Below are 25,117 nucleotides of genomic sequence, written 5' to 3' on the forward strand. Positions count from 1 at the left end.
GTCGGGAAACTCCGACAAATTCGCGTATCTACCCCGAATTGATAAAATAAAATAAAATTCTGTATCAAAAAATATCAAAAGGAAACGCCAATACTTTGTTTAGGCTTGGTTTGTAGGGAATTCCAAACCTGCGCACATATATTCAAATGCACATAACTATAGAACCAATTCTTAATGCGCATGTGAAAGCCATCAGCGTTTCTCACAGGTTCGCGTTTAAAGTCTGTGTAGAGAGAATGGTGTCGTCTTAGCGGCCCCAAATTAAATAACAAATGATCGTTGCGACAGAAGCGAATCAATCAAAACTAACTTTAGCTGGAAAATAACTTTATTAAAGAACCGCTATAAAACCAAAACAATCTCTGTTACCTTAAATTATACGTTTATCTCTGTAAAGCTTCTTTGAAACAATCTACATTGTTAAAAGCGCCATATAAATGAAGATGACTTGACTTGACTTGACATACTCCACCTTCTGGTACTTGGGAACTACCTTCTTGGAGAAGGTTTATGTTTTGTGTCTCTCTCTGTTTGTTTCTATGAATGTGCCCTTTTCACACACATTCGCCACATTCGTTTGGATTGATTCCTCTATATCAGTTCTTATTGTTTCTTATTGTTCCAAGAAAAAAACATTCTTGGATTTCAATTCTAAAAGAGGTGTTGGGCTATGGATATACCCATTATTTCTGAGTGTTTGTTGTAGCAGGTTCGGCACACATTTTTAAAGTGTTTCAGCATCTATGATCTCGATTCCATTGATCTTAGGACATTCAACAACCTTATTTTACAGTGGTCTATTCTTTGCTTATGTAGCACGCAGCATGCTTCGCCTTTGGGCTCTAAGTATATGATTATGGAATTTGCCAGGTCTTGTTCCTTCAGGCCTGTGAGGTGCATGACATACTCCACCTTCTGGTACTTGGGAAATACCTTCTTGGAGAAGGTTTATGTTTTGTGTCTCTCTCTGTTTGTTTCTATGAATGTGCCCTTTTCACACACATTCGCCACATTCGTTTGGATTGATTCCTCTATATCAGTTCTTATTGTTTCTTATTGTTCCAAGAAAAAAACATTCTTGGATTTCAATTCTAAAAGAGGTGTTGGGCTATGGATATACCCATTATTTCTGAGTGTTTGTTGTAGCAGGTTCGGCACACATTTTTAAAGTGTTTCAGCATCTATGATCTCGATTCCATTGATCTTAGGACATTCAACAACCTTATTTTACAGTGGTCTATTCTTTGCTTATGTAGCACGCAGCATGCTTCGCCTTTGGGCTCTAAGTATATGATTATGGAATTTGCCAGGTCTTGTTCCTTCAGGCCTGTGAGGTGCATGACATACTCCACCTTCTGGTACTTGGGAAATACCTTCTTGGAGAAGGTTTATGTTTTGTGTCTCTCTCTGTTTGTTTCTATGAATTTGCCCTTTTCACACACATTCGCCTATACTTATTTTTAAATGGGTTTTCCCCAGGCTCGTCTCCTTTGGATAACCATTCTTCAACCATTAGGTTAGGTAAGCCTTCAGTATAGTGATGTGGGTATTAACATAGCATCAACGCCATAATTGAGTTCCACTCAAAAGGGACTGTCTCAAGTTATGTACTGTATGTAACCCAGTTCCCTGAGAGGAAATGAGACTCTGCGTCATTTTGCCATACTTCACGCAATACCTGTAAATGTCTTACTTCAGACAATTAGAATCTGGGGACATGCGTTTCAGGCATCCATTTATGGTCTTTGTGATGCGCTGATGCTATGTCACCTGACCACACTTCTGGCCATTACGATTGACCACAATTGAATCATGTTTCCCACACTGGCTCATGCAGGGGCGTTCCCATAGCATCAACGTCATGACGCAGCACTAATTCCCTTTCAGGGAACCAGGTTACATACGTAACCTGAGACGTTATTCGCTTACTCACAGTAAACTTACCCAGGTCAGTAAGTTGCATGACCTCCTTTCTGGAATAACCACTGTTTCAGGGTATGTATGCAACTTGCCATATCAGGTTATGTTCCAGGGTTAGTTTACTTCAGAGGTATTCAGCACATGCGTGCCATGGGAGCATGACAGATCAAGCACAATATTATAATATTACTATGACCTACGACTACGAGACTCTGAAGTGTGCATACGATGGACACTTTACTATTCCATGAGGCTATGGGAGGGGATTTGTGAATGGCAGTAAATCAACAAAACTGATGCTGGTAGGTCACATGATAATGACAACATGGCAAATGTAGTATTTCCGGTTACATTCATACTACACATTTATACTATATAGAACATACTTTTTAGCAGTCGTGAAGTAATTTATATTCAAAATAAGTACCTACACAAGAGAGTATTCAATGTCGGACGCAGCCTTGGAAGCGCATGTTTCCATGGTGACTCCTGGATTTGGCCCTCTGTTGAGAATGTCTTCAGGTTTTCATTGAGAACATACTCTGGGTTGACTGAACTCCTGGCCACATTTTTGGAACCGTATACAAGCAAGGTTTGGGGTAATTAACCGAGAGTTGAGGGTATACTGCATGTGGCGGTAAGTTAACCTTGCTTTCTGGGATGCACTCCTGAAGACATTTAATGCATTAATTTCTTTGCTAAATTAAATAAACTATTTATGTTTTCTATATATAGTTGTTTCACTGATAACTTAAGGGATTTCACCATGGTTTCCATTTATGTGACCATTCTCCGTTTTATTTAACCTGTTACTCCCTCTTCCAACCCTACACTGAGGAGGGGAAGTAACATTTGTTAGTCTTAAGATTACATAGCATTCAAGTAGATTGGAACATTAACATTACACTGCTTGAAAATAAATGGTTATATGTTATAAAATATACAGGCACAGGATTGGACCAGTGTTAACTCTTTCCTCGCCGCGCTTTAAAAAAAAGCTTGCAGCATTTTTAATAATTTTCACAAAATGTTTATGTCCTCCAGAATATTTTGTTGTATGAATGTCTGAATTGGGAATATATCAAAAGAAAGAACAGAGCCTCTGCTTAAAAAAAACAACAACTCGTTTTATTCTAGCTTAATGTATGCTTTATCAACACTTGAATGTGGGTAAGTTTAATTAAAAAATATATAATTTGCTCATACATTTTGAGCAAAAAGCGTGTTTTTAACAAAGACTACATCCAGATCGAATTCAGAATGATGAGCACAACATAGATGGAGTAGATCGAGTTCATCAACTAAGGTTGCACAGTCCAATACCTTGTCCTGGATCGACATTTTATTCAGTAACATTAGGCAGTTTTGATTTAAATGCTGTTTAATGTTGATGGTTGTGTTATTTTACATATGCATCTGCTTACATATGCTATCGCTTGTGTTTTTAAGAAGTATTAAAAATGTGCCTGTGATTGTGACCCTTGAAATACAACCTCAGTACAAAGCATGCCATTCATTCAGGTTTTCTGTTTATGAGAAGATATTGATATATGAAATTATTTGCATTTCACTGGCTTTAGAAAAAGTGCACCATTAATAATGTGTATTTCATCTTTGTTTCATTTTCATATGTGCACATTGTCATATTGAGCATGTACACTTCTTGTGGACTCAAACTGGTTTGGGTCCTTCTTTCTTTACAGAGGTTGAATGACCACAATAAATGAGGCATAAAGCAATTGATAAACTAGGTCCTTGTAAATCAGGCTAGATAAAACAGACAAAAAATGAATTTGTAAGCGTATGACAAGGCTGGAAAGGAAAGAGGGGAAAAAATGTGTGGGAAGCAAGCAAAATTAATTTATTCAGGTTGTCAGGTGCAAAAAGAAAGATTTCATAAAGGGAAGGCTACAGCATTACAGACTTGTGCATATAAATAAACTGTGTTAAAGATCAATAGAGGTTTTTCATTATCCAGCATAAATCTCTATGCCTCAAATACTGAAAAACAAAGAAGGCAGATGTTTCCATATCCTTCAGGGATAAATTTTAAAAGGCTGATTGCAGCATTCAGTGTAAATGCAAGAGATTTGGCAGTGTACAAAACTGAAAATAAGTAGGGCCAGGTACAGTATTGGCAATTATCTCATGATGACACAATATGTACTCTGATATACATTTTGTGACTCATATCACAATCCATACTTCAATATATCACAATATCATAACTGGATCGGGTTACACTTTACTTTAAAGGGCACCTATTATGCCCATTTTCACATGATGTAAAATAAGTGTCTGATGTCCCCAGAGTGTGTATATGAAGTTTTAGCTCAAAATACCCAACAGATATTTTTTTACAGTATTTTTAAATTGTCACTTTCTAAGGCTGAGAAAAACGCGTCATTTTAGTGCAGTGGTTCTCAACCCGTGGCCCGTCACAAATGTTGATGCGGCCCATGCTGACCACGTAAGAAAAAAAATAATAAAAAATTAATAACTTATAGTTTTACAATTCATATTTCATTATTGTTTTTTTTATGTATTAAACCAATTAAAGTTTGAACAATATTTTTTTTTTGTAAAATAATTTTGCTGATCATATGGTTTCAGATATGCGCAGTACTGACGCAACTGACAATTACACAGTTAACGCACACAATTACAAGCGCGCGCTCTGGCAGATTTAAAACTCAAAATGGACAATTTTATTATTAGAGGAGAAAAAAGATGCGAGGAAAATAGTGATAAAGGAGCACATGCAATTGCAAACAAGAAGAGTCGTAGCATCAGCAGTGAAGGTAGGAAAGTGCTTGAAGAATGGAAGAATCAGTTTGCTGTCAACGAGCGAGATGGACAGCCTTTCTGCTTGCTCTGTAATAAAATACTGGGAGTTTGCAAAACTTACAATCTCAAAAGGCATTTCGATACCACCCATGCAATTTTTGACACGAAATATCCACCTGGATCTCAGGAAAGAGCTTTCAAGATATCTAGTCTTGAAAAAAATGCCATTGTCGAACAGAATACAATGCGAGCTAGCTTAAAAGTGTCTCAGGCCGTGACATTAGCAACGTTCAAAATTTCCTGGCTCCTTGCCAAACACGGCAAACCATTCAGTGATGGAGAGCTAGTTAAGAACTGTTTTCTGGAATCACAATGTCTGTTTGATGATCTGAGCAACAAGAGCGAGATAATTCGCAGGATAAAAAGTTTACAGCTCAGCAATGACACAGTTACTCGTCGAATTTCTGAAATGTCTGAGAATTTGACAGAACAACTAAAAACTAAGCTAGCCACTGCTTCAGCACTCAGTTTGGCTGCGGATGAATCGACAGACATCGGAGATGTTGCTCAGCTTTGCATTTGGGTAAGATGTGTGAATTCAGAGACTTTTGAGGTTACAGAAGATTTACTGGCATTGAAATCGCTACATGAACGAACAAGGGGCGAGGACATTTATAGGGCACTTAGTGAAGCATGCAAAGACATGAACGTACCGGAATCCTCAGTTGTCTCCATCACTACTGACGGTGCGCCCTCAATGACGGGAAAACACAAGGGTCTCGTAGCTGAAATGCGAAAAATCTCCCCTGACTTGTTGGCATTTCACTGTATTGTGCATCAACAAGCACTATGCAGCAAGTTAGTTGATGGATACTTTGTGGAGGTTATGAACACTGTGGTCAAGGTGGTCAACTTCATTCGAGCGCGGCCTCTAATGCACCGCCGTTTTATTACGTTGTTGGGCGAACTGGACAGTGCTTACGGAGACCTCATTCTGCACAGTGAAGTGAGATGGCTAAGTCGTGGGAAAGTCTTGCATCGCTTTCTGGCTGTACTCCCCGAGATAGTAAACTTTCTTAATGACATCGGCGAGGGAGAAAGATTTCCAGTCTTGAGAGACAATGAGTGGAAAACAAACGTTGCTTTTCTTTCAGACGTCACAGCTCACCTAAACAAGCTGAACTTACAACTTCAAGGTGACGAAAAACATGTTGATGACCTGTTGGGCTGTGTTGAGAGTTTCAAAATGAAGCTAGGGCTGTACACTGCACAACTCAAAGATGATGATTTAACTCACTTTCCACTTCTGAATGACGCGTGTGAGGGTGTACTGGACATACAACAGAAAGAACGATTCGTTAAAACTGTCAGTCAAATGCAGGAAAAATTCACCTCTCGTTTTTCTGATTTTGAGAGAATAAAATCTGCAGGACATTTCATCAGAGAGCCATTGACTTTCCCTGTGGTAAAAATCAAGGACTTGGCTGCAACTTTCGGTTTGTCCCGCCGCGCCCTCGAAGATGAACTGATGGATGTTCAGGCAAGAGGACACAGCCATAACGCGCAACAGTCATCCTCAGTTACAGAAATGTGGCGAAACATCTCTGGACAAAACCTCAGATTATTAAGTTCAAAAGTGCTTTCCATATTTGGGTCGACATACATTTGCGAACGCACATTTTCTGCAATGACGCGCATCAAGTCACGTTTCCGGTGTCCCATTAATGGTAAGTAGAATTATACTCTCTAATAATAATAATAATAATAAATCTAACTGTAATCATTTAGATACCTTAATATCTGGTTAGTTTGCATTGGTGACGTCAAATGTCAATTATATGCGGCCCGTGAAACTTGAACTTAGACATAGTGCGGCCCACTGAAAAAAAAGGTTGAGAACCACTGATTTAGTGTATATCCATTTAAATGCAAATGAGCAGCTGCTGCCGGCACAGAGGGCGGAGCCTCAAAAGCTTGCACTAAATGTCAGGACAATCTCATCTCACGAATGATAATATCAAAACAGAAACTCTCAGTAGTGGTGTTCATTTCGACCCAGAGTTGGACAATAATGCCCACAGAGCCAGAGAATATATGCTGTACGGAGAACAGGTATAGTTTAGTTCAATTACGGTTAAAACTTATTTTTCATCTTGCTTTTATACACTATTAGTACAAACCTGTTGTAGTGGACCGCGTCAGAATGATGGGCAAAAATTTACTGATGAGTTTTATTAAGTTTATTGTACATCACACAAAAGATGAAGCGTCAGTTTTACTCCAAAAAATCACAGTACAAGCTGAATAAACACAGTATAAGAAGTGCACATTAAAGTCTAATTCATAAACTCTCTCTCTCCCTTTCATTATCATCAACATACGCAGCGAATTAAACAGAAACACTCGTTACAGCTAACAGTCAACAAATATATACACAGCTTTTCAGGGGCTGCTTAATAAACTGGTAAACTTAATATCCGTAAAACGATGAACTGTAATAAAGTGCACGCTCTCTCTTCCATTACTGCCGTGATCAGTAACGTTAGGCCAATCACTCCAGAGTCTGTAAGCTGGATCATGAACAGTTGGTACAGATCTAACCTTGAGTAACAACGCACAACACTTTGTTTTTATTGTGAGTATACACAAAAAAATAAGACACTTAACAGGATCGAATGATGTACAACACATATATGTAAGATCAAAATCAACAGAGTATTTTGGACTGATAAGAAAAAAAGCGAGCTCATCTCGCCGGCGCGACAGCCGACCCCAGAGAGTTAACTAGCCTAAAGATATGTGGGGGTTAATGCTACAATGCAGTTTAGTTGGTAAAGCTCAAGAAGTATGTTCTGCTTTGCCCATCGAGGAGTCTCTTAACCCTCAGAGAGTCTTCGTTTAGCAGTCACACTCAGTGCCTTCCCGGTCAGAAGTGACCGGACACCTAAAAATGAAACTTCCTCCATCCCAGTAAAAACCAATGCAATTTATTTTTGTTCTATAATATTTATTCTTTTTAATTTAGTATTTTGAGACAATTTGATTGAACTTATTAATATTTATGCAATATTTATTGTCCATTTTTTGCCATTGAAAATAATGTTTGTTTTTTTTTATTATTATTATTATTATTTTTTTTTTCTATGCGGTATTTTCGGTTAAAATAGAGACTAGGCTTTCATAAAAAAAATAAAAATAAAAAAATAAATCAATTTATTAAACATAAAATTAAATAAATCATGTTATTGCATGGGTTTACCACTAGATGCCTGTAATAGCTCTAAATGGAGATGCTTGTGAATTCTAGTTGTTTTTGGACCAAATTACTTACTTTTAAGATGTGGATTAATTTTATTTTTTTAGAAATTCTCAAATAATACTTTTTGCCAAGGTTTATAACATTTTATTAATTATTATTTTAATAATTTTAATAATTATTATATTAATTATATATATATATATTAATTATAATTATTAATTATGTTATGTTTTTCACTCTTGATGTTTTAGAGTTTCACCCCTTCATTGCTGAGCACTTTTTTTCTGCATCGTGGCCGATTTGTAGCGAATTTTTTTGTTTTTGTCAATTTCCCATTCATTTCCTATGGGGGTCATTTTTGACCGAAGACCATGAGTGTGACTATTTTTTTTACGACCACTTAGCATGCTCGGATCATGACCTCAATTTTTTTCTGTGTTCACATACCTAATGCCAGAAAAGTCACCAAGTTTCGTAACATTCCAATGAAGCTGTGATTTTTAAAAATTCAAAACAGATTGTTTTAATCTGAATTTATTGGTGTGTATGTGTATAAAAGTGTGTTTCTATGTGTGTGTGTGTGGGTGGGTGTGAATTTTTTGCACTCTTGATGTTGTAGAGTGTCACCCCTTTACTGCGGTGTACTTTTTTTTTTAATCGTGGCTGATTTGTAGATTGTACAGACAAAAATTCAGAGATTTTTTGTGTTTTTGTAAATTTCCCATTCATTTCCTATGGGTCGGTCATTTTTGACCGAAGGCACTGAGTGTGACTATTTTTTTTACGACCACTTAGCATGCTCGGATCATGACCTCAATTTTTTTTTGCATACACATACCCAATGCCATAAAAGTCACCAAGTATCATAACCTTCCGATGAAGCTGTGATTTTTTAAAATTCAAAACAGAAAATTTTTCGGTCAGAAGTGACCGAAGACTCTCTGAGGGTTAATTATGATTTGGTGAAAGCTGCTGTTTTGCGAGATTACGAACTTGTGCCTACAGGCGTACAGGCAAAAGTTTCGTAACCATACCAAATCGGCTAAACAAACTTTTGTGCAGTTTGCACATGATAAGTGAGCTCTATTAGAAAAGTGGTGCGCCGCTTCTAAAACGACTACATTTGAGCAATTTCAAGAACTGATTCTGTTGGAGGATTTAAAAAATTTAGTGATTTACCTAAATGAGCAAAAGGTTAAGTCCCTCTCAGCTGCTGCAGTGTTGGCGGATTAATATATTCTGACACATAAGACTGTATTTTCTTCTGCTGCTAGCCCGAATCATAGTACTTCGATGTCTTCAAGTGTGGAGAAACCTTTGATGTGCACTCGCTCAACGAAACCTATGATGCGCTCTGCAGTGCAGGGTAAGGAAGAGAGCAAGAGTGTTGAGAATAAGAGTTTGTTTTTAATGCTTAGACCCAAAACATCTTATTGTTGATTGTAAAGCTTGGAAGAAAAAGAATGCTGCCTTCAAACCTAAAAGTGTAGCTAATATTGTTCTTGAGCAAATGTCTGGTGTTGAGAATTGTTCAGACAGTTCTGCATTTACTCCCTTTGTATTTAAGGGTAGTGTGTCAGTTTCTCTTGATGGTACTATAAATTCAATCTTGATTTTGAGGGATACGGGGTCAGCTCAATTGTTTATACTGGAAAGTGCATTACCATTCTCAGATGTGACGTACACTGGAACTGATGTGTTGGTTCATGGAATCGAATTGAACTGTGTTAAAGTTCCACTTCATACTGTGTTTTTGACCTCTGATCTAGTTTCAGGTCCTGTAAAAGTAGGGGTACGCTCAAGACTGCCTGTAAGTCTAATCTTGGGAAATGACTTGGCCGGTGCTAAAGTTTTTCTCACCCAATTGTAGCGAAGAATCCGGTTTGTGATGCGGAGCTTGCCAGTCGATTCCCTTCAACATTTTCAGCATGTGCTGTTACTCGTGCACAGACACGCAAAAATGAGGATGTGATTGATCTGTCTGACACTTTTCTTGCTTCTCCAGATTCTCCCTCTGAGTTAAGGTTATCTGTATATTCCAGTGTGGGTAACACAGATAATGAGATTCCTGATCAAGAACCTTCTCTGACGATAGGGAGAGAACAACTTGGTAAAGCCCAAAAGTCTGACCCTTCTCTAACGAGCTGTGTTGAGGCCGTGGAGGGTAAAAGGGAAGGAGGTAATGCTGATGTTACTATCTGATATAGCTTTCATTCTCTAGGTCAAGTCATAATTTCGTAAAAATAATAAATCAGTTTGCCATGTCCAGGTGCACTGATGAATCGTTGTCATAGCATCCTTTCAAGGGTTAAGGAGATTTCACATGACAGACATCAGTGCTGGTCAATGTTACTGTGGCACTGCGTTGCTTGTCGGTTGAGCCTCGCTAAAGGTGGTGTGTAAAATTCTAATAATATCAAAGTTTAAAACCTTATTTCATTCCTGAATCAATTAGCGTTTGTGTATTGACTGGATGGACTATCGTCTCTCCCCACTATTTTATTGGTGAACACCCAGTCACTCAATTAAAAAGTTGACGAAGTTAATGCTCGGATTACCTTTCAGAGAGATAAGAAACTGCTAGGTGCTGGCTTTCAGTGAAATGTTGCTTCACAACACGGTGCCCAACGCAGCCATCACACAGCCAGGATTCTCTGTCTTCCATCAGGACAGGACATTAAACTCCTATAAGAGCTGATCATTTCACTCAATCTCTACCAAGTTTTGAGTTCACAATTGGATATTTATTTCTAAACCATAAAAAAATAAATAAAATAATAATATATACATCTGACTGGCACAAAAGAGAACAGTAATTACCTGTACTGGAGCTGATCGTCTCTTTGCCAATGACATGGCCCAATAGGTCATACTGGTTGAGTCTAGAGCCATCAGGAGCCACAGAAACAGATTTCTCATCATCCGCTGTCCAGATGTAGACAACCTCGTTGTTGGTGTAGGCATCTTAGAGAGACAAACCACAGTAGGCTACTAGTTTATTCTGACCAAACATTTAACTTGCAAACAATTGCAATGCTGTTCTGGTATTCTTAATGCAGCCTTTATAATTTTTGTATTTCTTTTTAAAGTGCTTTAAATTTAGCATTTTAGTGTTGCTTCAATTACTCTTAGAACACTCTCAGTCCTGTTCCTGGAGATTATATTTAGAGTTCAGCTCCAACCTATTTTAACACAAGCATCCTTACGTCATTTATTATGCAACTTTTTGTTTTGAAGAAAACTGGAATAAAAGTAATAATATACTGCCTAATAAATTTATAATTTATGCCACACAGCGATTTTCACTTGATGGTGCTACACGTATCAGAAGATTATTACAGAGGCAGCTGCCTTTGATGGAGGAATTTGCAGCTTACTCGCAAACTAATTCCTGTTCATCAATAAGGTAAGAACCAGACACTTATAAACCTAAATATACTTGAATTAATTATTTGAAAAGTGTACAATCCAAGTAGTAATAGAAGACGTTTGTTGTCGTAATAATGACAGTAACACACATAAGATTTCTGTGCTCCGGTGCGGTTAGCGATCACACTTCATGTGTACTGAGCCAAACTGAACCGTGCTCTGGCCCACCTCTTCCAAGCGGGCCAGGGACGGTTAAACAAACTGCACCCGGGCACAGTACGGAGCGATCACACTAGTCAAACGAACCAGACTTTTGGGGTCAAACATGCTTGGGCACGGTTCAAATCGCCTAATGTGTGTACATCCAAAACAATGACAAAATCAATATGGATCAATGATTTTGTGGACATCACTCTGCACTTCAGCTTTTCATCAGATTTTCTGTCCATTCAAATGCTCTCTAGAATCTAAAGCATCCCACATTATAAATAGATGCTGAAGCTGCGGTTAAAATTGGTCACTTGTTCACACATTTATTATTTTCTACATGGTGAATGGCACATAGTGCACTATATAGGGCATAGGGAATGATTCAGACAGTGTAAATATGCTTTCCATTGGGACAAGTGAAGTCTGGTTTCACGTTAGTGTCACATGAACCGCCGCAGTGCGCACACAGTCTGCTCCGGTTTAACCGTTTCTATTCTTAATCTCCATATCACTTTAAAATATAGGAATCTGTACAGAATATCCCCTATATAGTGCACCATGTGCCATTCACCATGTAGAAAATAGAAAATGTGTTAACAAGAGACCAATTTTAGCTGCAGCTTCCCGTGAAGGCCTCCTTCCCTTCCCTTTACCTCTGTACAGATAAAATGTTGTCGGGATAATTCCGGTTCACGTGGTTACGCGCGGAAGCGATAAACAATTTTTTATTATAAATTTTTAAGGCCAGACAAGTAGTTTGTTGAGGGTTGGTTTGTAAAGAAGGACTACATGCCTGCGTACATACATATTCAAACATGCATATCTATAGACTAAACATGTAATGCGCATGTGCACGCCGTCTGCATTTTTGCGGGTTTGCGTTTTTGAGGTTTGCGCAGAGATAACCTTTTTTCAACATTTTTCAAGGCTTGCATCTTGGAATCTATTTCAGGGTTTGCGTTCTCAAGCCACCAGCCACTGTTTTGTGCGGATGAGCAGGCTGGAGCGCGTTGAGTTGAGAACGGTGTCGTGTTAGCGGCCCCTAAGTTAATAACTAATGATCTTTGCAATGGAAGTGAATCAATCACCTTGATTAACTTTAGCTGGACAATAACTTTATTCTAGAGCTGCTGTAAAGCGAAACAATCTCTGTTACTATAATTTCCTATTATCACTATAAAGCTGCTTTAAACCAATCTATATTGTTAAAAGTGCTATTTCTGTCAGGACCACTATTGTCAAATACGATTGACAATTAGCATATAGTTTGGATTGGCGGTATGGTTCCGTTCTGGGCGAGAACTCCCTGCGCATCCATGCAGCCTAGCATGGATAGGCAAGGCAAGTTTATTTATATAGCATATTTCATACACTATGGCAATTCAAAGTGCTTTACATAGAGTGGAATAAAATAATCACAAAATAAAAGCAAGGAAAATTCAAACAGTTATTCAAAAGCTTTACATAGAAAGGAATTATAATAATCACACTATAGCAATTCATAGAGCTTTGCATAGAAAATAGACACAAAATAAAAGCAGGGGAAATTAAAATAGTTATAAAAGGAATTAACAGAGATCTATTATACAGTTATAAAATGAATTAGAGTAAAATGGATTAAAATAGTAAAAAGATGATACATATAATAAACTTCTCATCTGGCAAAACACTGGTGTATCTTATTTTGACTCTGAGATTTCCCCACGACGGTCAGTATTCTTCTGTGGATTTACAGTTGGCATATATAACTCTAGACGTCTCTAGAGAGGCACTAGAGCACTTGCTCACACATTTGGTCATCAGGACCATCAGGGTTTCCCCCACTACTACAGTACCGTGGATTTTCTGAACCCAACAGATTAGTAATCTGTACCAATCCAGACCAGTAATCTGTACTAGTCACCAAAGTGTTCTCTTGATAATCCGTACCAGACTAGTAATCTGTAATAGTCAACACAGTGTTCCCTTGACCGTCATGAGTCAATCCCTCTCAAACTCCACAGATTTAGTGCAAAACACCAGTTACCAATCAGTGCCATTTGAGTTCAGTTTAGAATCAAAAGGAAGAATACAGTAGTTTAGAATCAAAAGGAGAATGCAGACATAAAATACAGTGTAATCAGTCGGACGCACAGTGCTCAATCATTTAAATGCACAGCTAAACAGATGTGCTTTGAGTCTGGGTTTGAATGTGACTACTGTAGGATCACATCTGATCTCTTCTGGAAGCTGGTTTCAGCTACGGCTGGCATAGTAGCTAAAAGCAGACTCGCCATGCTTAAGGCCTATTTATACTTCTGCGTCAAACTTACGCCGTAGCTACGTCGTAGGCTGTGTGTAGCGCGCGTACCCTTCAGCGTACCCTGACGTGCACCTCTCCAAAAATGTAATAACGCGTCAACTCTACGTGGACGCAAGCTCTGTGATTGGTCTGCTAGGACCGCTCCCTCGGGTTTCACATGCTCCCTCTTCAAGTGTAATTGTGCGTCAACGCGGACAACGACGCAGAAGTATAAATAAAAAACCAACGCGTTGCCTACAGCGTAGAGGCTCCGGCGTAGGTCCGACGCAGAAGTATAATGAGGCCTTTAGAGTGAACCCTTGGTAATTTTAGTTGATGTGATCCTAATGATCTGAGTGATCTGTTGGGTTTATATTCAGTAAGCATATCTGCAATGTAGGTCCTAGGCCATTTAGTGATTTATATACCAGTAATAATATTTTAAAATCAATCCTAAATGTAAATGGGAGCCAGTGTAAAGACCTGAGGATTGGTGTGATATGTTATTTTTTTTTTCTGGTTCTGCTCAGAATCCTGGCAGCAGCGTTCTGTATGAGCTGCAACTGTCTTATGGTCTTTTTGGGAAGGCCAGTGAGGAATCGATTACAATAATCCACCCTGCTGGTGATGAAAGCATGAACAAGTTTCTCTAAGTCTTGTCTAGAAACAAAGCATCTAATTTTTGCAATATTTTTGAGATGATATTATGCTGATTTAGTTATTGTTTTTACATGACTACTGAAACTAAGGTCTGACTCCAGAAACACACCGAGATTCCTGACTTGATTTTTAGTTGTTAGACCCCTAGCGTCAAGGTATGCATTAACCTTGAAAACTTCATCTTTGTTTCCAAATGCAATGACTTCAGTTTTGTCTTTGTTTAACTAAAGAAAGTTTTGGCACATCCAACTGTTGACTTCATCAATGAATTGGCACAGGGAGTCAATGGGGTTGTAATCGTTAGGCGATAGGGCTAAGTAGAGTTGTGTATCGTCTGTATAGCTGTGGTAAGCAATTTGGTTCTTATTCATTATTTGGCTCAGTGGGAGCATATACAGGTTGAACAGGAGTGGCACAAGAATTGAGCCTTGAGGGACTCCGCATGTCATGGATGTCCACTCAGACTTATGGTCTCCTGAACTCACATAATAACTTCTCCCCTCAAAGTATGACCTGCACCATTTTAGGACTATCCCAGAAAGCCCGACCCAGTGTTCCAGCCTGTCAAGAAGTATGTTGTAATCGACAGTGTCAAATGCAGCACCGAGGTCGAGTAGTACCAGCACTAAATTTGGATAGTTTTCTTTTAGAAAGACAAAAAGTTCAGGTGGAGAAAAAACTTTTCCTTTACCTTGACATGTTTCGACTGCAACCTGCAGTCTTCCTCAGAAGCGTCATCTGACAGCTGTGACGTGTCGTTTATCAACAGTTATTTCCTGGGCGTCGACACGTCACACGCCTTAAACGACACGTCACAGCTGTCAGATGACGCTTCTGAGGAAGACTTGCAGGTTGCAGTCGAAACATGTCAAGGTAAAGGAAAAGTTTTTTCTCCACCTGAACTTTTTGTCTTTCTAAAAGAAAACTATCCAAATTTAATCATTAAGAAGACAATATGAAAATTTTTGTACTAGTACCAGCTTGCTGATCATTTGCCTGTATCAGTATTTAAGCGAATATCGTTTATTATCTTTATAAGCTCTGCCTCTGTGCTGTGATGCGGTCGGAAACCAGATTGAAAATTGTCAAAGTATCCATTCGAGATATACATATATGTTCTCATTTAAGCATCTCTTCTTGACAGACACAGATAGCTTCAATGGCAAGAGAGATCAATATATAAAAAAAAATACAGAAATGATCAGACAGTGCTACATCCTTAATAACAATCGATAAAATTATTAGACCCTTACTGATAAGTAAATCTAGAGTGTGTCCATGATTGTGCGTAGGTCCATGTACATGCTGAGTCAGATCAAAAGTTTTTAAAACAGTTTTGATTTCTTTTGCCATATTGGTTTCTGCATTATCTATGTGGATGTTAAAATCTCCAGCAATGGCAAAACAGTCAAACTTTGAGGTAATTGTTGATAATAGTGATGTGTCGTTCATGAACGATTTGTTCATTTTGAATGAATCTTTAATATGACTCGGGACTACCGAGTTGTCTCAGAGAGTGATTCGTTCATTTTGTGTTGACCGCGCAAGCGCACAACATCCCATAGGTTCTTTACATGAAACAGAACCTATGGGATGTTGTGCGCATGCACGGTCAACACAAAATGAAATTTTACTTCAGTGCGTCTCGAAGTTCGAAGACACGAGGCGGGGAACAGACGTGATCAATTTGAAGTTTTATAAGAATAAACGTCTCGGATCGGGAGGTGAGGTCAGGTGAACTAAACAGACTGCATTAGCTTGAACTTTAGACCCAACTAATCAATTAATTAAACATTTCTATTTCTTATCAATTTGGATTTGGCTGCATTACCCTATAGTTTATTTTTGTTTTTTCAAATGTAATCAACATTTTTGTAAGTACTAGATGTGTTGGGCTATTTAACATGACATTTTAATTATATTCTGTTGAAATGAACGAAATGAACAAAATGACTCGAACAAAGATTTGTTCATTTTGCTGAACGAGGTTCAAAGATCAGAGTCCGTAAAATGATCCGAACTTCCCACTACTAGTTGATGACAGTTCAGTAAAGTCATCAGCAAAGGCTGGAGAGTATTTTGGAGGCCTGTAAATAAAGATAAGTAAAATGCGTGGAGCACCTTTTAACACAATACCCAGATACTCGAAAGATGGGTAATTCCCAAAGGATATTTGCTTACATTGATAGAGATCTTTATAAAGAGCAGATACACCCCCACCTCTTCTACCCGCTCTGCATACACTTTTATAAAAGTAAAGTTAGGAGGGGCTTCATTGAGGAATGTTGCACTACAGCTGTCTTCCAGCCATGTTTCATTTAGAAACATAAAATCCAGGTTGTTTGTGGTAATTAAGACGTTGACTAGAAGTGATTTATTTTTAAGTGAGTGGATGTTTAAAAGTGCTAACTTAACAGTCTTACTTTTTGTCCCCACAGCAAACTTAGTTTGACGTGTAATAGGCACTAGATTAGTTGGGTTTGCTGTAAGGCTTTTGAAGGCCTTAGACTTTCTATCATGTAATAGAACATCAATAGAGAAAGATACAGGCACACTGGGTTCCCGCTTGTTCTGTAAACATTTGCGAAAGTTACTGTTATCATAGCGGGGACACGACACATATCACTGAGAGCTGGTATCAGTTGTTTTTGGTTGACCTCGAGCAGATGGAGGAGGGGTGTGTGGGCCCCGGCATTGTGGCAGAGGCCGAAGAAGTCTCACTGGAGGAGGAGGAGCGCAAGCTGGTCCCACAGGCTTTGGTGTTTGCGAGGCCTGACGTTTTTTTGGTTGATAATAAAAAATAAAAATAAAATAAAAAAATTTTGGTTGATTTGCTCGCAGCAAAAGAGTGGGATAGTTTGGTTCCAGCATACACCAGTTCTTCCATTTTCTGTGAGAAGCACAGAAGTGGAGATGCTGGAGAGAGGGATAATGTGTCTGGTAGTGAAAGTGAAGTCCTGTGGTCATTCATACTGTGTCCAGGTGTGTGTGTGCCATTCAGATTGAGTGGATTGGCACACACTGCAGAAGGATGATGGAGGGAGAAGTATATATTGTCGTTTAGCACTCTTGAACCAAGTTTGTTTGGGTGGTGGCCATCCTGTTGAAACAGTTGTCTCTAACTCCAGAAAAGATTGAAGTTGTCAATGAAGTTCACTCCTTTTACATTGCAGTTTTTTTGCAGCCATGTATTAAGCCCAACAACTGTGAAAACCTGTTTGTTCCTCTTGCTGGGAGTGGTCCACTGATGAATGTCTGAACTTTCAGTTTTTAAAGTGTTTCAAAAAGTTCATTGAAATCCTTCTTAAGGAGTTCTGACTGCTCTTTATGAATATCATTTTCCCCCACATGAATAAGTCAATTTGCAGTCTTATGTTTCAACAGAATGTTCTGAAGTTCCCTGTTTACATCAGAAGTTGTTGCTTGTGGAAGGCAGCACGTAGTTGTAACCCTGCTGCTAATGTTTCTGATTGTGGAGTCACCCATTATTAGAGTCCTGTGCTCGACTACGCTCTGAGCTGAGTGCCGCTGTCTGCTTGACCTTGAGCGCCAGTTAGCATCAGTGTTAGCTACTGGCTGATTCGATCTTTGTTTGATCACATTCATCACGTTTCAGGATTCCACATCTACATTCATTAATACTTCAAATCTGTTCTCAAGATGTATAGGCGGTGGTAGGAAACTAGTGTTTGCAATCCTTGTCAGAGCCGTATCTGGGGTAGAGGATGCTACTGTGGCAATAAGTGATGCTCATGACAATCTGATGTCTCGAGTGCCTTTGGGTCTCGCTCCCTGTTTGTGCCATCAATTTGTATGTCGATCAGTTACGGCTTGTTTATCTTCACTCAGCATGGCCTGTCGAGGAGCACTAGATTCATGGGACTCACCAGCTGTATGCTGAGGGCATTCATGACAAAGCACTGTTGTGTGTTCCGTCTGGTTTGGTGGTCCCACAAGTAACTTTGTTTCAAGAACTGCAATCCTTTGTGAAAGTATGTGGCAGTTTGTGCAGCAAGTAGATTCTTGAACCAAAAGAGGCATTTTCTCTCTTATCCTCTTGAATATGTCACGGTTCATGAATTCACTGTCTCTTCCTTGTCTCGTGTGATTGTGTAGTGTGTATGATTAGTGTGGGTGTGTCCTCTGATTACCGCTGATCATCAGCGCCAGCTGATTCCACTCTACTCAGCTATATATTCTCAGTGACTGGTGTCTTGTGTTGTCAGATCAGATTGTGGTGTTTCCGGTGTTTGTTCCTGTTCCCGTTTGGCATTCTCTCACGGTCTCCATTCCTGTTGGATTGTTTGTTGTGTCTTTGTCTCCGTTCTTTGTCTTCACTCTCTGGAACTGGACTTGTCATTCATCCACCATCCACCTTCAGCCCGGTTGCCCGTCTAAGTCCCTGCATCACTCTCCCGCCCCTGTGTGTCTTATTTTGTGTGGACCTGACCTTCTCTGTTTATTCTCGAATAAACGTGATTTGACCTGCTTTTGCCTTCTCTCTTTCGTTCATGACAGAGCAATCTGACCAAGGCATGGAGGCAGCAGATGGTTCTGAGATCAGCTTAAATTAATTCATCGCTCGCAGTATCTATCGGATGGATTCGCAGGAGGAGTGTATCGCGAACATAAGGCGGGCGGTACAAGCTTTAGTGGCGCAGGTGTCCTAGCTCACCCAACAGTTCCAACACCTGAGGAGTCCCGCTGCGTCACCCACACTGCCAGTTCAGCCCGCACCACCAGAGTCGTCCTTCCAGGCGGAGCATCGTCTTCCTGTCCCGGAGGCATATTCTGGAGAACCCAATTTCTGCAGGGTGTTCCTGACCAGGTGCTCCATGCAATTTTCACTACAGCCCCACACTTTCAACAACGAGAGATCGAAGGTGGCCTTCATGTTGACGCTGCTGACTGGGAGGGCGGCATTATGGGGAACGGCGGTGTGGGAGAACCAAGACCCATGCTGTGCCTCGTTCCAGGCACTCGCCGAAGAGATGAGAAGAGTGTTCGACCGGTCGATGGCGGGAAGAGAGACGGCCAGAGTCCTCGCCAACTTATAACAAGGTGATCGATCCGTGTCCAACTACTCAATCGAATTCCGCACTCTGGCGGCCGAGTGCCAATGGAACGAGGAGGCGCAGTTGGACAAGTTCCTGCAAGGGCTGGCTGACCGTGTCCAGAAGGAGATCTACGCGCTGGATTTGCCCACAAGCTTAAACGGACTCGTGGATTTGGCTCTCAGGGTGGACGGACGACTTGCCAGGATGGAACGTCGCGTTCTTCCAGTCCGTATTCCTGGAGTCATGGAGGGTCCACGAACCAGTGGCGGGGACACGGTCAGCCCAGTCGTTGATCACAAGCCCATGCAGGGGGGTAGGGCTCGGCTTTCCCGGGAGGAGAAGGAGAGGCGGAGATCCCTGAGACTCTGCCTTTACTGTGGGGAAGGCCAAGCCCGGTAGTAAACTTGAGGCTACTATCGGGTGGGATCTCCGCCGAGAAGACCTCATCACCATCGTCCACGCTCCTCCTGGTAAGACTGAGATGGGCAGCCAGCACTCACGGCTATCATGCCTTACTGGACTCAGGAGCGGACTATGGACTTACTGGACTGTGGACCATAAGCTTGCCCAGAAACTTCTCATCCCTGTCACCTCACTTACTCACAACATATCCGTCAACGCTCTAAATGGTCAAAGACTGCCCAACATTTCACTCACCTCCGGACCCATAACACTCACCACATCAGGCAATCATACTGAGACTTTGTCATTTCTCCTCTTGTACTCACCCCTGGCACCCGTAGTACTTGGTCACCCCTGGCTCACGTTACACAAGCTCAGGGTGGACTGGCACCAGCACTCCATCTCCGCATGGAGTACTCAGTGTTATAAGTCTTGTCTTGCGTCTGCTTGTCCGTCTGTACCTGTTTATGTGTTTCAGGAGGAGGCGGTGGATTTATCTAATGTGCCCGTTGAGTACCTAGACCTGAAGGAAGTGTTCAGTAAGTCCCGTGCTGCTTCTCTCCCTCCGCACCATCCCTACGACTGTGCTATAGATTTACTGCCAGGTTACTGCAAGGGCAAGTTATATTCGTGTGCTGCGAGATATGGTAGATCAGTTCATATATGTCTACCTGGATGACATATTGATTTTTTCATCTTCTCTCCAGGAACACGTGCAGCACATCTGACGAGTACTTCAGAGGTTGCTAGAGAATGGGCTTTTTGTCTCGTATGAGGGAGTGCGTATGGATCCTGATAAGGTTAAGGCTGTGGTACATTGGCCAAGTCCAGATTCTCGTAAGGTCCTACAGAGGTTTCTGGGGTTTGCCAATTTCTATCGGCATTTCATTCGCAATTTCAGCCAACTAGCTGCTCCTCTGACTGCCTTGACCTCCCCCAGAACTACGTTCAGGTGGTCTGATACAGCGGAGGCTGTATTCGCCAAACTGAAAAGTCGCTTTGTTTCGGCTCCCATCTTGATAGCCCCTGATCCCTCACGTCAGTTTGTGGTGGAGGTCGACGCGTCAGAGGTGGGGGTAGGCGCAGTTCTCTCCCAACGTTCTCCCACAGACGACAAGATGCATCCGTGTGCCTTTTTGTCCCATCGTTTATCACCTGCCGAACGTAACTATGACATTGGTAACAGAGAGTTGTTGGCGGTCAAGTTAGCGTTAGAGGAATGGCTTCATTGGTTAGAAGGGTCGGGGGTACCTTTTATCGTCTGGACTGATCACAAGAACTTGGAATATATCAGAACCGCCAAAAGACTCAACTCCAGGCAGGCTCGGTGGGCTCTTTTTTTCGGTCGTTTTGATTTTTCTCTCTCGTACCGCCCGGGTTCCAAAAACATCAAACCCGATTCTTTATCACATATTTTTGTCCATGGAATATATAATATACATATATATATACATATATATATATATATATATATATATATACTTATTGTCTTTGAATACTCTGGGACAAACTTTGCAAAAGAGATTGGATTTTTTATTTTTTTTTGGGGTCCATACGCAGAAGCAAACAACACACACATGCAGACCGACACCTGCACTCACATGACTCAAAGCAAGTGAGCATGAGAAAAGCTGGCAGGCTTAACACTAGAAACATAATTCACACAGCAGGCAGAGGTTGGCTAATTAAATTTTGATGGCCACAGAGAAAAGTTATTGTTTTATTCAATTAGAAGGTCATTAATCAAAAGCTAAACACATCAAATTTAATGCCACTTCATCCATTATAAATAGTATTTCATAATGAAGTGCATTATTCCATATTCAAATATATATTTGCATTGTACGACTGACATTGGTTTATATTTATGAGGAGTCTGGCCTACAGGAAATGGTACGAGCTGAAAAGGTCAGTGGTGTCACAGACTTTCAGCACATTATACAAGAAGTCCTAAATTTAGTTCCTGGGCTAAAATTCAATTAATACTGTGATGAGAGAGAGAAAAAGAATGGGACATGAGATGATGAATTAGAAGCCATTCAAATTGAATTGGAGAAGGAAATATTTAATTGAATATCAATTTCCAACACTGTATTCATGTGAATAACATTGTTATAAATTGATTAATAGTCCAATAATAGTTTATAAGTCTGAGTTTATAAGTTTATAATAGTGTTTCCTATTAATGCACAAAACACACACCACAAGTATTTGTATAATGTACAGTGTAAATATCCATTACATCTTAAATGAGCAGCTTGTTAATGAGGGAATAAAGAGCTTGTATTTATTAGGGGTGTGCATTGGCACTGCCCTCACAATTCGATTCGATTACGATTCACCAGGTAACGATTCGATTCAATTCGATTCTACGATGCATTGCGATGCATCAAAATTCTACTGCACACATCAAGGAAAATTTTTCATCAGTCATGAGGCAATACAAGCAGTCAGATATTGAACAACAGATTTTATTGGCTGCTATGTGTTAGGGCTGGGCGATATGGACCAAAAGTCATATCCCGATATATATTAGGCTGAATATCGATATACGATATATATCCCGATATTTTTTCCGCAAAGTGAGAGCAAATGTTCAGTCAAAGCCAAATATGACGTCACAAGTAGTTTTATTGAAACCGGCTATTTCAGTGAACAGTTGCAAAATCAAATGAATAAATAATCAACAGGCTTCTTCACCTAAGTTATGGCTGCACGATTATGACAAAAGTCATAATTGCTGATTATTCCCTTGTATAAACATGTTATAATTTGCCTATATATATATATATATATATATATATATATATATATACACATACATACATACATACATACATACATACATACATACAAAACACTAAATAGCAGACCCAAACTAGTTTTTGTTAATACAATGTTGGTATGAGCCACTTAAAAATATAAAAAAATAACACAAAGAAAAACAAAGTGGCATTTTCTGGGTTTTCTGAAGTAGTCATGATTCGCCTCTCATAACGTAACATGCTCTAAACACACACGCATAGTGAAAAAGGAGCGGGGGTGCGGGGAGCAAGGATCACAGTGCAAATTTGAACTAACATTATATCGATATATGCGATATGGTCTAATTCCATATCGCATTTCAAAAATATATCAATATATTGTTTATATCGATATATCGCCCAGCCCTGCTATGTGTGTATTATCACTCTCCTGTATCTTTGACATAAATGTCATTAAATAAAATAAAATTGAATGGTACAGGGTATTGGAAGTAATTGTAAAAAGTAATACCGGAAGTAATTGAAACGTCACAACTTTATTGTCCAACTCAAGGACCAGAAAATAAACAGTGACATAATCGATTATGGCACTTTGCCGCATCGATGCTGAATCGTGCATGCCCTCATTGCGATGCATCGCCGAATCGATTATTGTTGACACCACTAGTATTTATACACTCTACAATGAATCCTAAAGAGCATTAGCTCTGACCACCAGGTTTGAATGTGTTTTTTTTTTTTTTTTTTTTTATTCAGGCTTTGAATTTTTAACTACTCCTCCTAAGTGGTTTATTTTATTCACATCAAACTTTTTCAACATGATGAAAATATATTAAATATGCTAATTTGTGAAAAGAATATTGGATATCTCGAATGGTGTTGCCATGGCGAGGGATTAATGTCAAAAAAGGGAAACAGGAAGTGTTATAACTTATACATTGGCTGATTTTGATGAAACTTCAGCTGTATGTTCACTGTAAGAGGCCGATCACATAAATGTGACTATTGTGAGTCAAACTCTTAGCGCCACCAACTGGTAGCAGGAAGTGTGTCACTTTCAAAAATGTTATTTTTACACGATTTGCCTCAAATTTCATCAGTATAATGTCAAAACACGGAAAAAGTATACCTGAAAAAGGATTCTTGATATCTTAAATACTGTTGCCATGAAAACACGTCAAACTTTAATAATATTCTTGCGTGTTTTTGAGGTTTTTAGAATGCTTCAAATTGCATTAAACTCGAAACACACTTCAAAGTTGTCAGCCAGTAGACATGGGCAACGCCTTAGAAACAGACGTGGTGGAGGGGGCTCAGAAGTGCCACCTTTTGACAAGTGGAGGGCTTAATTTTACCTACAGTCAGCAAATGTGGTACATAGAAATTGTTCTCATCAAGCTGGACAACTTTCTAATTTACCGTCATTAGCTTTGACCAGTCTGAAGTCAGATATTTCGGTTTGAATGTGGATTTTTGGAATAATCAGGTTCTGAATTTGTATCTACTGTTCCTATGGTGACAATATATTAAATATCATGTCATTCATTTCAGCAGAATATAATTAAAATGTTATATGTTAATAAAATTCCCCAACACATCAACTTGATCACATTTAGAATAAGAAAAATATTTGCAATACAAGACCAAGGCCAAATTATGAGCAACAGAAACGATTCATTCATTGCTTATCTGGGTCTTCAGGCTTTGTAGTCTTTACCTCACCTCCCTATCTGAGTTGTTTGTTCATGCAGTGACATCCTCATAAGCTGAGCTAAGCAGTTGGTACCGGATACAGAAATTATTAGTTCACCTCTCGAGTCTTCGGGTTCGAGTCGTCCGTTCATCACATGACAGCCCCATAGGCTTATAGCAATACTATGTAGTCGGCTATGCAGTCAGTACTGGATACAGAAATAATTAGTTCACCTCTCGAGTCTACGGGTTCAAGTCGTTCATCCTTTTGTCATATAACTGTATTGTTACATGTATGCTCTGTGTCGTGTTTCCCTGTGACCTAGTTTTCCCAATCGGTTTGATTAGTCATTTCATTCTCCTGTGTCCTGTTAATTATCTGATTAAGCTACCTTGTTTGCTACATGTATTTAGTCCCTGTGTTCTCCCTCAGTCTTCGTCCGTTCTAGTTAATATGGTTTTGAGTGTTTTGGTCCTGAGTGTTTATGATTAAAGTCTGTTTCCTAGAACTATTCCTCGTCGTGTGATTTACTATTATACCACGTTACGTAACATGTATGTTCTTATTGTATGTAGGTATTTCCTTTTATCAGATGGATGAATTTTAAAGCATTACCAGCTCTTTATTACCACATTCAATGCTATGGAAAAAAAATGATAAATTGTGAGAAACAAAAAAGCTACACTTTGTTAAAAAACGGACTATGCTCTTGTT

At 39.6% G+C, this 25,117-nt stretch overlaps 1 protein-coding gene across 1 annotated transcript in view; it reads right to left on the bottom strand.

Annotated features, from left to right (window-relative positions):
- gabra3 (gamma-aminobutyric acid type A receptor subunit alpha3) overlaps positions 1-25,117 on the bottom strand; it is a gene marked incomplete at its 3' end in the record, with an annotated part of 658,422 nt that overhangs the window by 153,822 nt on the left and 479,483 nt on the right. Inside the window, exon 7 of the mRNA XM_081391376.1 lies at positions 10,787-10,930. Coding sequence (XP_081247502.1) covers positions 10,787-10,930 — 144 coding nt within the window. The remainder of the gene's footprint in view (positions 1-10,786; positions 10,931-25,117) is intronic.

This window comes from Scardinius erythrophthalmus, assembly GCF_964197995.2.
Source record: "Scardinius erythrophthalmus genome assembly, chromosome: 17".
Classification (NCBI taxonomy): domain Eukaryota; kingdom Metazoa; phylum Chordata; class Actinopteri; order Cypriniformes; family Leuciscidae; genus Scardinius; species Scardinius erythrophthalmus.